Raw genomic sequence first — 16,650 nt, forward strand, 5'->3', positions numbered from 1 at the left:
CAGTCGTCAGCCTCACTCTCTTTCAGAGTCATGGAAGTCAAGTGGCCAGGCACAAAGTCGAGATGACTGCTGATGGCCTGGGAGGCAGTGGATGACTTTGACCAAGTGTTAAGTGCAGCTGCCTTCACGGCCATTGGAACACATTGTTCTCATCTGCCCATTCTTCCTGGGGGAGTCTTCCTCCTAACTCCCTGACAGGTTTGAAGTCTGTTGTTTTAGCTCTGGTTCAACCCATCTATTAAAATGGTTTTACTGGGCTGTGTCCACCGCACATGCTACAGTTTCTGGGAGCCACAGTATGATAGGATCAGTCAGACTCTTAAATTAAAATATGTTGTATCTGTTGGACCAGTCTATGACTATGGTTTTTGGTACTTGGGACCTGTGAAAGAATATTTGCTATAGTAAAAACAGAGAATTTTTAAAAAATTTATTCTCTGGACCTAATATTGTTTATTGCCCTAATCTGAGTTTCCTACCTTTGTGTTGTTTTTGTTTATATTATGGTAGGCATTGCTGATATGTTATCTTACTTTTGTTTACTTTGCTGGTATAAATTTGTGAATGTGTTCTGATATCTGAATTTCTCATATTTGTAATTATTTACATGTACTCCATGATATTGATATACCACAATTTATTCAACCACTCAATGGTCAATGGATACTCACTTTGCTTCCTTTCCTCCTCCCTGCCCCCCAAATATGATCATAAATATTTTTATGTACATAGGATCTTTCCCACCTTTTTTATTCTTTTTGTCATCACCCTTACTATATATGCCTAGCATTGGAATCTCTGGGTCAAAGGAAGTGGATATTTTAGTTACTTTCTTTGCCTAATTCCTAGTTAACTTTTTATAATGGTTAGACCAATTTACAACTCCATCAGCAGTCTGTTATCTTTCCACAACATCTCCCAACATTTACCATTCCCATCTTTTGTTACTTTTTTTGATATGAGATAAAACCTCAAGCTTGGTTGGTTTGATTGGAATTTCATTCTTTTGTAATTGGTGATTTAGAACATTCCTTCAAGTGGTTGTCAACATATTGCAGTTTTTTTGAGAACTAATTGTTCATATCCTTTGACCATTACTCCATTAATTTAATGATCCTTTACCTTATATATGTTAATTTTCTATAAATCTTGAGTAGTAGTCCCTTATTAAAGCTATTTATAAAGATTTTTTTCACAGTTCACTTCATCCTTCCTTTTCCAAGTTGTTTTAATTTTGTTCATTCGATGTCCTTTTCAGTTTTATGTAATCCCAATTAAATATTTTATATTTTGTAATTGCCTCTCTCTATATATGCATATCTTATTTAAAAAATTTCTCCCTTTCCACAATTACAGTATGAGCTCCTTAAGGGTATGAACCCTGTTTATTGCTTTTTTTCTATGGCCACTGCTTAGCACAGTGTCTGGCACACAGTAAGCAGTTATTAAATACTTATTGACTGTTTTTAAGAATTTATATTCCAGCATAGCTGTGCAGTGTATCTGTTGTAGTTCTCTTTTTTTTTTTACTATCACGTTTAATATTCAGAAAATATATTCATTTTGAGTTTTTTGTGCTATGTGGTATAAGATATTCATCTAGACCTAATTTCTTTTAAACTGCTTTCTAGTTTTTCTCAACAATTCTTGTCATGTAAAGAGTTCTTTCTCAAGTAATTTATGTTACTGCATTTAATAGACAGTGGGTTAATGATTGTTTCAGATTGTTTCTAGTCTGATGTGCTTTGCTTTTTAATGTGTTCCAAATAGTATTGTTAATTGCTGCTTTCTAATACAGTTTGAGATCTGGAAGTCTTGTTTTCCAGAGTCCTTTGCTTCCTTGTGACATATGAGTAGTAGTACTATCTCTGGGCCAAAGGGTATTTCCATTTTAGTGACTTTGCTAGTACAATTCTAAATTTTTCCCCAGAATAGTTAGATTATATCTCCACCCATAGTTTATTAATGATTTCTCACAACCCTTTGAGCCTTGACTATTTTTGTCCTTTTATTATTTATTATTTTATTATTTATTATTGCCATTATGAGCTCTTTCCCTTTTATTCTTCTACTACCACTTCAGAAATGAAAGACTTATACTCATTTATGCCTAAAAGCAGTTTTTAAGAAATCATTCCTTGTTTTAGCCATAGTATTCGTCTCTGACTGGCAGTGAGCCTCCCCTTATATAACTGGACCAACTGGTCCCCAGAAAGCAGACAGAATTTGTCACAAGGCTCATGCTGAAGGCTTTCTAGCATGATCAAACCTTCAAGAGTCTCTACTCTGCTGGTCTCATCCTCAGAAATGCAGGGTAACCATGTCTAGATGAAGCATTGGAGTCAGAATTTTATGGAGAATTGGGAGGAAAAACAATTCTAAATCTTGAAGGTTGTGTTTGCCAGAATCTTTGCCCACATCCATAAAACAACCATTTTCTTGTCAATTATTCTTGGAAGTGCATTTCTATCAAATAATTGTACATTTTCCCAAATTCATGAATTAAACTAAACTCATGTTTTAAAATCATAATTAAAGCATTGAAAAGTTAGAATATCTAGATTGGGCACTTTATTATGTCTAATTTGAAGATTGTTTTTTATTTCCAAAAGTTATATTCTTATTTTAGGATAATGTGTGCCCTGAATTTTAGATTTCCACCCTTCTCATGCTTTTAGCCACATTAGGAATATTTTTGCATATGTAGAACTTATCCAACATTTACCAATATCTTCTTTCACAGTCTGGTGAATATTAGGTGAGATGTTAGTTGTTTTGATTTGCATTCTCTTTTAATGATTTGGAACATTTTTATGTGGTTATTGATAGTTATAATTTTTACCTTTGAGAACTGCTCTTTAAATCCTTTGGCTTTTTAATCTCTGAGAGAATTTTCCATTTTCATATATATTTTTATAAATTCCTTATGTAGCTTGGATAAGAGATATTTTTCAGTGATGTGAAGATTTTGTTTTCCATTGAATAAGTTCTCTTCTATTTACATTTCATCTTGTTCTTGCAAAAGAGTGGTACAGTTAGCTTGAAGAGAGCTGTAATTTAGGGCAGACACTGGGACAAGTGCAGTGGATAGGCAACCAGAGAAGAGCAAAAGGATTGCAGTGCAGCACTGACGGCTCATTTGAAATTATATAATATAAGTCTTTAGTGGTCCCAGCATAATTGTATCACCTCAGTTACAGCACTCAGTAGAAAGAAGTGGAGAAGACAGGTGATGGGATAGCATATCCCATGGTTCAGGTTCATTAAGATAAGAGTACAATCATGGAAACTGAGGCAATTGCTGAATTGAAAAGTCTAGCTACTTGATTTTAGTACATAGTACTGAAGCCCTCAAATAGAACGAGACAAAAATTGGAGTGAAGAAGATTGAAGTCTGAGAAAGAAAAAATGATTGAGGGAACTGTAGATAGCTGTCACAAAAATCTTTATGGAGTGAACCTTAAACGAGGAGAAGTTGCTGAGTAACAGTTTCAGGAAGAACGTCTGAATGTGTCATTGAGAAATAAGGAAGTAACTGTTTTTCATCATGGTTCAGTGTATTGAAAGTGCTGAAAATTCTGTACCCTGTGTTTTGAGCACAACCTTAATAGAAGCAATTTTTATTAATTTTGACTAACCTAATTCTAAACATTACTGCTTAGAAATGTCCAAAGACCTAACTCAAGCCTCTGAAGATCTCCTCACACAAGCCATTTTAGACTTCTGTTTATAATACACTTAAAAAAATAGACATTTCGCAGTCGTGATAAAGTGAGGTATCAGTTTAAGTAACAGTTCAAGTAATTTTGCTTCCTCAAACACAATAGTCATCACTTGACTTTTGGCACATCCTAGAGCAGAGGTTCTTGATTTGGGGTACCTAGACTTGTTTTTTAAAAATATTTCATAATTGTATTTGATAATTATATGTTATTTGTTTCCTCTGTATTTCTATGTATTTTGTTTTACACATTTATAAACATCCTAAGAAGACTTCCATAGATTTCCCCAGAATGCCAAAGGGGTCTACCACATACAAAAAGTTTAAGTATGTTTAGCCTAAGGAAACTTTTTTCCTAAAATTATTCAGTTCCCTTTTGACAATTCCTTTTAAGGATTTTTCTTTCTACCTGGTTAAAGGTCATCTCAGGAGCTACTTCCTACTTCCTTGGACTGAATTAATTAAAGACGAATCTCTTTACTTTGTGTGATTATTATCCTAAACACTTCTGGAGGTGCAGAAAGATCTTGTGGAGTTCACTAAGGCTTTTTACCGTTAAGCAGTTTCCTCAAAGAAAATGGTTAAGCCTTTGTTTGTAGTATGGGAGAAAAGAAATTTAGTGTCCGTCATTGGTTTGGAATTGATAGTTAAAAGCAGGCAAGGATTTCTATTCCAGTTGTAACCCAGGACTTTAGACTAAAGTAGTTTCCTAACATTATTTTATGATATTAAGCTTAAGGGAGAAAGGAGCTCAGTATGGTTCCACAGTGGATGTGCAAGAATATTCATCTTGTACTAGAACATGGCCAAGGAAAGAATACTGAAAAAAAAGTAGGAAGTAGGGGCGGAGCCAAGATGGCGAAGTAGAAAGACGCACATACACATAGCTCCGAACCCACAACCCATAGAATGGCTACAGGGAAGTAACTCACGGCGAATTCCGCACCCAGAGGCCACGGAACATAGGAGCGAGGGAGATTTCTGTTCCAGAGAGACCTGCAAACCTCTCGCGGGGGGGGTCCTTCGCGCTGCGGACTGGGCGCCGGGACTGGGAGCTGAGTGCAGCCCTGCCGCGGCCGCGCCACCGAGAGGAAAAGATCCGAGCAGGCTTCACAGACAGGATCTCCAGCGGCCACGCGGGTCCCTCCACCCACAGAGGGATCTGCAAACCTCTCGCAAAAGGTCCGTCGCGCTGCAGACACAAAGCCCAGCCCAGATCTGCTGCGGCCACGGCTGCGGCACCGAGAGAAACAGATCCGAGCAGGCTTCAGGGACGGGATCTCCAGTGGCCGCACAAGTCCCTCCACCCACAGGTGACAGGGGTGGGTGAGAGAGTCTCTTTGGCGGGTCGAGAGGGGAGCGGGGTGCCCCCATAATTCAGGCCCCCCCCGGGAGGTAGAAGCTGAGAGGCGGCTGCAGACAGGGGCTCCCCAAGCGGGCGGGAGCCTGAATCCATTGCGGAAGGTCTGTGCATAAACCCCCTGAGGGAACTGAGCCTGAGAGGTGGCCCTGCCCCGACCTCAGCACCAGAACATAATCTCATACTGAATAGCAGCCCTGCCCCCGCCAAAAGCCCTGAGGCTGGAAGCAGCATTTGAATCTCAGACCACAAACACGGGCTGGGAGGATCAGGAGGTGAGGTGGGTGTGAGGAGAATATTCAGAGGTCAAGTCACTGGCTGGGAAAATGCCCAGAAAAGGGAAAAGAAGTAAGACAATAGAAGGCTACTTTCTTGGAGAACAGGCATTTCCTCCCTTCCTTTCTGATGAGGAAGAACAATGCTTACCATCAGGCAAAGACACAGAAATCAAGGCTTCTGTGCCCCAGCCCACCCAATGGGCTCAGGCCATGGAAGAGCTCAAAAAGAATTTTGAAAATCAAGTTAGAGAGGTGGAGGAAAAACTGGGAAGAGAAATGAGAGAGATGAAAGAAAAACATGAAAAGCAGATCAGCTCCCTGCTAAAGGAGACCCAAAAAAATGTTGAAGAAATTAACACCTTGAAAACTAGCCTAACTCAATTGGCAAAAGAGGTTCAAAAAGCCAATGAGGAGAAGAATGCTTTCAAAAGCAGAATTAGCCAAATGGAAAAGGAGATTCAAAAGCTCACTGAAGAAAATAGTTCTTTCAAAATTAGAATGGCACAGATGGAGGCTAATGACTTTTCTCAAAACCAAGAAATCACAGAACAAAGACAGAAGAATGGAAAAATGGAAGATAATGTGAAATATCTCATTGGAAAAACAACTGACCTGGAAAATAGATCCAGGAGAGACAATCTAAAAATTGTGGGACTACCTGAAAGCCATGATCAAAAGAAGAGCCTAGACATCATCTTTCATGAAATTATCAAGGAAAACTGCCCTGAGATTCTAGAACCAGAGGGCAAAATAAATATTCAAGGAATCCACAGAACACCGCATGAAAGAGATCCAAAAAGAGAAACTGCTAGGAACATTGTGGCCAAATTCCAGAGTTCCCAGGTCAAGGAGAAAATACTGCAGGCAGCTAGAAAGAAACAATTCAAGTATTGTGGAAATACAATCAGAATAACACAAGATCTAGCAGCCTCTACATTAAGGGATCGAAGGGCATGGAACAGTATATTCCAGAAGTCAAAGGAACTAGGACTAAAACCAAGAATCACCTACCCAGCAAAACTGACTATAATACTTCAGGGGAAAAAATGGTCTTTCAATGAAATAGAGGATTTTCAAGTATTCTTGATGAAAAGACCAGAGCTGAAAAGAAAATTTGACTTTCAAACACAAGAATGAAGAGAACCATGAAAAGGTGAACAGCAAAGTGAAGTCATAAGGGACTTGCTAAAGCTGAACTGTTTACATTCCTACATGGAAAGACAATATTTGTAACTCTTGAAACATTTCAGTATCTGGGTACTGGGTGGGATTACACATGCACACACGCTCACATACATAGAGACAGAGTGCACAGAGTGAATTGAATAGGATGGGATCATATCTTTAAAACAAAATTAAATCAAGCAGTGAGAGAGAAATATATTGGGAAGAGAAAGGGAGAAATTGAATGGGGCAAATTATCTCTCATAAAAGAGGCAATCAAAAGACTCATTAGTGGAGGGATAAAGAGGGGAGGTGAGAGAAAAACATGAAGTCTACTCTCACCACATTCCACTAAAGAAAAGAATAAAGTGCACACTCATTTTGGTAGGAAAACCTATCTCACAATACAGGAAAGTGGGGGATAAGGGGACAAGCAGGGTGGGGGGGATGATAGAAGGGAGGGCATGAGGAGGAGAGTGCAATTCGAGGTCGACACTCATGGGGAGGGATAGGATCAAAAGAGAATAGAAGTAATGGGGGACAGGATAGGATGGAGGGAAATATAGTTAGTCCTATACAACACAACTATTATGGAAGTCATTTGCAAAACTACACAGATATGGCCTATATTGAATTGCTTGCCTTCCAAAGGGAAGGGGTGGGGAGGGAGGGAGGAAGAGAAGTTGGAACTCAAAGTGTTAGGATCAACTGTCGAGTAATGTTCTTGCCACTAGGAAATAAGAAAAACAGGTAAAGGGGTATAGAAAGCTATCTGCCCCTACAGGACAAAAGAGAAGATGGAGACAAGGGCAGAGAGGGATGATAGAAGAGAGAGCAGATTGGTCATAGGGGCAATTAGAATGCTTGGTGTTTGGGGGGGGAGGGGATAAAAGGGGAGAAAATTTGTAACCCAAAATTTTGTGAAAATGAATGTTAAAAGTTAAATAAATAAATTTAATAATTAAAAAAAAAAAAGTAGGAAGTAATTTTTATGAGCAGTTTGAAGAGGAATGAAAACAATGGTATTTATTACTTATTAATGAATTTCAATATTTGACTACACTTGACAGGTTATACTAAATATGAACACTGCTTTGAAAAATCAACCCTATGTATTAATCTACTGGAAATTATTTTTTAATGAAAACAACAAACTCCTAAATAATATTAAATTCACTTTTAAAAGGTACCTTTCAAAGGGATCAGGTTTCCTTGTGTGTAGGAAAATGATGGCACCTGAGAAGAAAAGGAATTGTTTAACTGTATAAAGGGATTTCAGACTGCCCAACGATAGGGAAGGACACATTCATAAAAGGACTTGGAAGGGACAGGACTGAGGTGGATGCTGATGTGTAAGTGAGAGGGCAGTAGCACCAGCAAAAACCTATAAATCACTGGTACTGAGAAAGGAAGGGGAGAAGTATTTACCAGTTATTGAATTACAGATGCCTCATTTTCCAGTAGCAATAGTAGCTCTGCCACTGGCCCCAAGTATTATATTAATTTTATTTGGTGGAATGCAGTGGGAACCTCTGGATGTAGAAAGAACTTGGTTGCCAGGTTGTTTGGGGTAAGTGGAGTCCATAGGGCAATAGCCATGGTATCTGTTCCCTTAATGGTCCTACAGCTGAGGCATAGTTGATTATTTGTTTTCCATAGTAGAGATAACTCTGTCCCCATCCCCTACTGGGACATTGATTTGATTATCACTGAGTGGTGAGGAAGTGTGTGAGACTCTGGTCCTGGACCAGCTAGACAGGACAAGTAGGGGCCTGGTGTCAGATGACAAGTGGGATAGCATTCTCAGTGGTTGTAGAAAACTAAGGCCCAGTTGATTTGCTCACAATCCCATTAGCATCTATAATACTTTTTCCCAGGTGATGGCTGAGTGTCATTTGAGAACCAGCTTAAGTCTAGGTAGGCTTGCCAACAGAAAGCTGAGTACTAAATGATGAAATTTGTTTTACCTTAGCAAATAATGAAAGCTAATCTTCCAAGGCATAGAAGGGTTGCAGTCTGCTTTTGACAGGGTGAAGTACCAGTACTGATGCAGTCTTGGATTTGTTAAAGCATATAATAATATAAACGAACTTCTGTGACACACTCTGCAAGTACTATTTGTTCATTCATCCTGTGTTCTTTCCTTCTTAGGAAACGATGCCCCCTCCAACCCATACTGCATTCTCTGGTCACCATCTTCCATTTGTTGGTTTTACATATACTAGTAGCTGGTAAGTTTGAAATGTTTTTTAAAAAAGTTTTGCTAGGTTAAAAACAAAGTGATATGAATTTCAGTTTTAAAAATCTAAGAAGATTTACTAGAGATCCTTCTAATTTAAAAAATGTTGGTGCTATAACTGCATCTAAAAGATTTTACTGTTGAATATATTAACTCAGTTTTCAGTATTTACCTCAGTTTTCTCACAGAAAAGTTTGTTTAGATACTTTTAAATTTCTTAAAATATTCTTAAAAATGGAAACACTTCTAATTCATGTGTTAATTTATTAAAAATTTATTTTAAGGAAAATTTGCACTGATTAGTGAATGTTGAAGTAATAATTTAATTTGAAGGGTTTTAATAAGTTCTGAATAAAATTTCTATCTCTTCATTCTTCACAACAGATGTGGTGCATAATTTACCATTATTTCCAATGTGGTCTTATCCCATCATATGTTGTTTCCTATTAACTGTAAGTTCATAGTAAAACTAACAATTCCTTTCATTGCCTTTCCAAGGAGACCCTGTGAACTTTCCTTCCATTTAGCTGCAACTTGATTTTTCTGTCTTCATTTTCTTTATCGTTAGAATGTTAAAATTGATATGGTTCAGTTCCTCCAATTTTATGTTTCACTCCTTGTGGCTTTTGAACAGTGTGATCTCACATTCAGATAACCAACAGTCAGGTTAAATTTTATACTTATTACTCAAAAGTATCCTGTGCACAGTATTAGGGACTATTATATGTTTTATTTTTTTTCATTGATTGTTATGAATAATGAGTTCATCATCAAATGCTTAGGCTGGGCATCAGAAAACAAACTTTGTCTTTTATTAGGTCTAAACTCTAAGATTTTCCATTTCCAACATGGTAGAACCCATCAGATCTTTCACTCAACAGGCAAAGTCTTTGAGAACCCAAAGTTACATCCATGCCACAATGATGCATTTGAGTAGGGCTTTGTAGAAGTGACTATTAAATCAACATTTTTATAGGGTGTCCTAAAAGTCTTAGTGCAATTTTAGGTTTAAAGCTTTGTAGGTTCTATACCTGATGACTTGTGAGTATACAATTATATTTCACCCATCAGGAATTAAGGGGGGAGATTAGTCAGAAGCAAAGCAAACTTTTTTTTAATGCCTTTTTAAAGATTTTATTATTTTTAAAGATTTTATTTACTTATTTGTAATTTTCATCATTCATTTCCAAAAGACTTTGAGTTCCAAATTTTCTCCCCATCTTTCCCCTCCCCCTGCCCCAATATGGCATGCATTCTGATTATCCCTTCCCTCAATCTGCCCTTCCTTTTATCATTCCTCTCTCTTTTCCTCTTTGCCTTTACTTTCTTGAAGGGCAAGATTGATTTCTATACCCCATTACCTGTATATCTTATTTCCCAGTTGCATGTAAAAGCAACTTTTTTAACATTTGTTTTTAAAACTTTGAATTCCAAATTCTCTCTCTTCTTCCCTCCTCACCCACCCGCACTGAGAAGGCAAGCAATTCAATGTAGTTTATGCCAGGCCTAGAGGCCTGTGGGCTACCCGAGTCTTCTTACCTCACCTCCCGAGGTCTTCGGTTGGCCAAACCGGATGCTCGTATGAGAGAAAGGACGTTCCAGAGTCGAACAAGGGTTGAGCTTTATTTCAGGGTCTAGTTACAAGTGCAGGGGAATTCTTCCTTAGGAGGGATAGAAGAATCTCCCAAGGAGGCAAAGATCTTACAATAAGAGATTGGAAGTAGAAGTACAAGCGGGGAGAGAGGGGGAGGGGAGAGAAGGAGAAGAGGAAAAGCGGAGCCTTGTGTCCTCTTTGGCTCCTCACGTGCTAAGAGCGCTTTCAGGCTTCCCTGATCCTACTTAACTCTCCAGTCGCATTGTTTGCATCTGAATACCGTGCTGTTAGATAACAATAGTGTGCCCAGATCCGGGACAATCTCAAGGGCGGGGAGATCTCTCTCCCATCACGTTTCTCACGGGAAGAGGCGGAAATACATGAGATAGCTCGGTTCACCTCGATTCCCAGCCGTTTCCTGGGGGGGTCTCGTGAGAGCTCTAAGATTTAGAAGTTCCCACCTTTACCCGCCCGAGACTGTCCACACGGAATTGAGCTTCCAACCCCAACAAGTTTATACATGTGTAGTTATGCAAAATACCTCCATAATAGTCATGTTGTGAAAAACTAGCTATATTTCCCCCCATCCTATCCTGCCCCCTAATTATTCTGTTTTCTCCTTTGACCCTGTCCCTTTATTTCCCCAGGAATAAAACCTTTATTGGATTTTTAAAAACAAAATAATTTATAAAAATGAAGAATCACCAAAAAATAAATGAAAAAGAAGTAAACACAGCATTATTATTTACACTCAAGAGCACCAAAGAATTTCAAGATTCTTTTTCTTTTTGTAATCTAGTAATCTCCAGATAGGCTTTTAATGTTCAGAGAAGATATGTGAACTAAAGAATTCCCATTATCAGACCCTAAATCCAAGTGCAATTTTTTTTATTATATAGATGTAGAGTCCAGTTTCCCCTTTCTTCCTATCAATCCTTATGAGGTATTACCCCCTTTTGGTTTTGTTCAGGGTTTAATTCATTGTCATAATAGTAAACAACTCCCACCACCTTCAGTTTTCCAGATGACTTAACTCTGGTCTCTCCTAGTCTATGGTGACATATTCTTAGGGGAAAAATATTAAATACATTTTCTACCATGAAGTTATTTTAAAGAATGATACTAAATGAACACCAAGGCTTAGAACCTATTTCTGTTCAATTTTTCCAATATATACATATGAAATACTATAGCATTTCTACCTTAAAAAAATACAGCATAGTATGTTAATACACTTTTTTTAGGCAGTATTTTTCTGACAAGTTCATTTACAAAAATTTCAATTAGTTTTGCGTTAAAATTGCAATGTTTAAAATTATCCTCTTAGTAGTAATGCTTAACATGGGACACAGTGGCATCTGGAAAGTAGTTTCAGTCTAAGGCTGAATTCAGCTCATAAGAATGTAGAAGGAAAAGTAGGATTCATATAAAGAAAGGCACAATAGTTCTTTCACAATATTGTCATTATTACAATTATTGTAATAAAAAATCAGTGCTCTTTACTGCTAATTTTTTAGAATTTTATAGCTGGGAAAGATCTTTTGCAGACCATCTTGTAGAGACGCTCTCATTTTACAGCTTGGAGAAGCTGAGGTTCTGAGAGGACAAGTGATTTTTCCAAGGCCACCCCACTGGTTTGAATTAGGTCCAGAACCCAGGTCTCCTGACTACCAGTTAACTAACTAGTCTCTAACTACTTAGTTCTATGCACGAACTAGTCAAGTAAAGTAACCTATAGAATTCTCCTCTACCAGCTATGCATTTTTTTCCTCTACCCTCCTCCTGCCCTGGAGAAGGCTATCATTAGATACAAATGTGTGTGTGTAGTGTGTGTGTGTGGTGTATGCGTGTGTGTGTGGTATGTGGGTGTGCGGGTGTGTGTGCATGTGTGCGTGTGTGTGTGTAAAATCATGCTATGGATACTTCTCTTATTGGTTCTTTCTCTGGATGTGAGTAGCATCTTCCTTCATAGGTCCTTTATAATTGATTTGAGCGTTTATAATACTCAGAATGACCTAGTTGTTCAAACTTGTTTTTTGAATGATATTGCTGTTACCGTGTACAACATTCTCTTGGTTCTGTTCATTTTACTTTTCTCCTTTCATACAAGTATTTCTGTGTTTTTCTAAGATCGACCAGTAGTATTCTGTCACAGTCATATACCCCAATTTATGGAACCATTCTCCGGTTGATGGCCTCAGTGTCCATTTCTTTGCCACCACCAAAAAAACAGTGTAAGATGATATCTCAAAGTCTTAATTTGCATTTCTCTAATCAGTAATGATTTAGAGCATTTTTATATGGCAATATATAGTATTGATTTCCTTATTGAAAAACTGCCTGTTTATATCCTTTGAGCATTTATCAATAGAATAACACATTCATTCTTATAGATTTGACAGACTTCTTTATATATTTGAGATATGTGACCTTTATCTATATGTCTATAAAATTTTTCTCCCAATTTTCTGTTTTTTTTCCTAATCTTGGCTATGTTGGTTTTATTCGTTACAAAACCTTTTAACTTAGTGTAATCAAAATTATCCATTTTATACCTCACAATGCTTTCTTTCTTTTTTGTTCATAAATTATTCTCCTGTCTATAAGTCTGATAGGTAATATGTTCCATAGTCTTATAATTTTCTTATGATGTCTCTCTTTATATCTGAGTCGTTTATCCATTTTCACCTTTTCTTCTTAAATGGTATAAAATATTGGTCTTTGCCCAATTTCTGCCAGATTGCTTCCCAGTTTTCCTAAGAATTTTTACCAAATAAATTCTTATCCCAAATGTTTAAATCTTCATATTTGTCAAACACAAGATTACTATAACCATTTGCTAATGTGTATTATATGTCTTCTTTGTTCCACTGATCTAGATCGTTTTAGTAATTACTGCCTTATTGTATAATTTAAGATTTGGTGCTGCTAAGCCTCCTTCCTTCATATTTTTTTCATTAATTCCTTTGATGTTCTTTACCTTTTGGTCTTCCAAGATGAATTTTGTTATTATTTTTTCTAGCTCAGAAAAATATTTTGGGGGGAATGTAATTGGGATGGCATTGAATAACTGAGTAATTTAGGTAAATTGTCATTTTTATTATATTGGCCCTGTCTACCCTTGAACAAGTAATATTTCTCCAGTTATTTAAATGTATCTGTATTTGTATAAAAAGTGTTTTATGATTATGTTCATGTAGTTCCAGGGTTGATTTTTGGTAGTTTTTCTTGTATTTTATGTTGTCTGCAGTTATTTTAAAGAGATATCTCCTTTCTCTTCTTACAGGATTTTGTTGGTGACATGTAGAAATGCTTATCATTTATATAGATTTATTTTCTATCCTGCTATGATGCCAAAATTTTAATTGTTTCCATTAACATTTAGTTGAGTCTTTAAGATTTCCCAAGTACATCATCACATCATCTGCAAAAAGAGATAATTTTCATTGCCCGTTCTGATTCCTTTGATTTCTTTTTCTTCTCATTGCTATTTCTAGGAATAATATAGTGGCAATTAGCATCCTTGTTTCACTCTTGATTTTATTGGGAAGGCTTCTAGCTTATGTCTGTTAGAAATAATGCTTGTTGATGGTTTTAGGTAGATACTTCCTATTGTTTTAAGGAAAAATCTCTTTATACCTGTGCTTTCAAGTGTTTTTAAATAGGAATGAGTATTGTATTTTATGAAAAACTTTTTCTGCATCTATTGATAGAATCATGGGATTTTTATTACTTTTGTTATTCATGTAATCAATTATGTTAATAGATTTCCTTACTTTAAACCATCCTTGAATTCCTGATATAATTCCCATTTGGTCAAAAAGGTATATACTTTGTACAATATATTGTTTCTCCTAGCTAGTATTTTATGTATGATTTTTGCATCCATATTCATTAGTACAGTTGTCTATAAATTTTCTTTCTCTGTTTTTACTCTTCCTGGTTTAGGTATCAGTACCATATTTGTTTCATAAAAGGAGTTTGGTAGGACTCTTTGCCTATTATTCCACATAATTTATTTAATATTGGCATTAGTTGATCCTTAAATGTTTAGTACTGTTCACCCGTAAATCTGTCTGGTCGTGATGCTTTTTTCTTAGGAAGCTCATTCATGGTCTATTTAATTTCTTTTTCTTTGCAAGGCAGTTGGGGTTAAGTGACTTGTCCAGGGTGACACAGCTAGTAAGTGTCAAGTGTCTGAGGCAGGATTTGAACTCCAGTCTTCCTGACTCCAAGACCAGTGCTCTCTCCACCAAGCCACCTAGCTGCTCCTTTAAAAAAATTTTTTTCCTATTTTATTTTGAACTTGAATATTTAAACATAAATACACAATAAAAAAGAAACATTATAAACAAATACTATAACTTAAATGGAACATAAGGAAAGAAAAAAAAGCATTGCCATGTATACAGCAGAACATAAGAGATGATTCAAGTTATACAATAAATTTCCATTTCAAGAAGCCTGTGTAATAAATACTACATATTGTCTTTTGAGCTGTCCATCTTTTCTTTGTTTCATTGCAAGTTTTTTTTTTGTTCTCTTGTCCCCTTCCTCAATCCCTTTCCCCTTCCTCCAAGAGGGCTACAGTTAAGTGTGGATGTATTGGGGTGTGTGCGTACGTGTGTGTACCTGTGTGTACATACGTACACATACACACACAAACATATATACAAACATACATATACACATACATACATATACTTAGATATCTATACTTATACTCATATATAGATATATACATTCATAAGCATCTATGTAAGACCGTACTATACTTGTTTGTCTCTGTTTCTCTGAGGGTGGGTAATGGCTTCCTTTATAGGCCCAAGTCTTTCCCTGTTTTTCTAAGTCAACCAATTCATTATTTCCTGTAGCACAGAAATATTCCAACCTTATACTGTCTAGTTATTTTAAATGCTCTACAACAGTATTGATTAGTATGGCCAACATATGATGTAGTTCCCCAATTTTTCCTTTTTTGATTAAATCTATTTTAGCTTTAACTTTGAGATCATGATTACTACCCCTTTTTTCACCAGTAAAGTCTGTTCCTGACCTTTATGTTTGTGTATGTCTCCTGACTCCTGTTTAACTTCTACCTGCTAGCTTGCCCTCCTAATACTTAACCTACCCTCCTACCACAGATCCCTTCCTTATCCTCTTCCTTCTACCCTAAAGTTCTTTCCTTTTCCTCCTCCCCCTCCCTATCCCCTAAGTCTTTAATTTCTTTCTGAATTTAGAAGACATTGTTGCTCTTCTAGATTTATGTGTATTATTCGCTCTTTAACCCATTCTCAATGAGAGTAGGGTTCCAGTACTACTAGCCCTTCTCCTCTGTCAACTCACCCCTGTCAGTTTTTTTCTCTCACACCTCATTTTGTATAAGATAATTACCTTTTATCTTTTCCTAAACAGTTTGCTTTTTAATATCACATCATACTCAGGTCTACCCCAATCTTTCGTTTGAACTACCCAATTACTATTAACAATCTTAGCCATACAGTTTATATTTCCTCATATAAAAAAGTGAATAATCTGTCCTTATTGAGTCCCTTGTGATTAGTCTTTCATGTTTAACTTATATTTCTGTTGAATCTTGTATGACAAATTTTCTATTAAGTTCAGGTCTTTTTGCAACAAAATCCTGAAAGTCTGATAATTCCTTGAGTGTTCATTTCTTTTCATTCAGGATTTTGTCGAACTTTGCTGGGTATGCTATCTTTGACTGGAACCCCAGTTCTTTTACTTTTTGGTATATAGTGTTCCGAGACATGCACTCATTTAGTGTAGCTGCTACTAGGTCTTGTGTGATACTAATTGTATCTCTGCTATATTTGAATTGGTTTTTTCTTGGTGCTCATAATATTTTCACCTTGAACTGGGGCTTTCAGAATCTGTCTATGATAATCCTGTAGGCTTTCTTCATAGGATCTCTTTCACATAGTGATCAGTGGATTTTTTTTTTTAATTTCTACTTTTCCCTCTTGTTCTAACACTTCAGGACAACTTTCTTTTGTTATTTCTTGTATTACTGTATCAAGATGATTTTTTTGATTGTAGCTTTCAGGTAGTCCAATTATTTTCATGTTTTCTCTTTTTCATCTGTTCTCCAGATCAGCTGTTTTTCTTATTAGGTGTTTCATATTTTCTTCTATAATTCTTTGTATTTTGTTTTGTTACTTCTTGGTCTCTTATAACTTTGCTGGCTTCCCCTTGCCCAATCCCAGTTTTTAAGGAATCATTTTCTTCCTTAAGATGCTGGATTTTCTTTTCTAGTTGGTTGACTTTCTTGTC

At 36.6% G+C, this 16,650-nt stretch overlaps 1 protein-coding gene across 11 annotated transcripts in view; it reads left to right on the forward strand.

The window, feature by feature from the left end:
* Positions 1-16,650, forward strand: part of CDC42BPA (CDC42 binding protein kinase alpha) — a 372,601-nt gene that overhangs the window by 214,226 nt on the left and 141,725 nt on the right. For all 11 annotated transcript variants that reach the window (XM_072647658.1, XM_072647660.1, XM_072647659.1 and 8 more), the window contains one exon: positions 8,675-8,754. In XM_072647658.1, coding sequence (XP_072503759.1) covers positions 8,675-8,754 — 80 coding nt within the window. The remainder of the gene's footprint in view (positions 1-8,674; positions 8,755-16,650) is intronic.

This window comes from Notamacropus eugenii, chromosome 2 (assembly GCF_028372415.1).
Source record: "Notamacropus eugenii isolate mMacEug1 chromosome 2, mMacEug1.pri_v2, whole genome shotgun sequence".
Lineage (NCBI taxonomy): Eukaryota > Metazoa > Chordata > Mammalia > Diprotodontia > Macropodidae > Notamacropus > Notamacropus eugenii.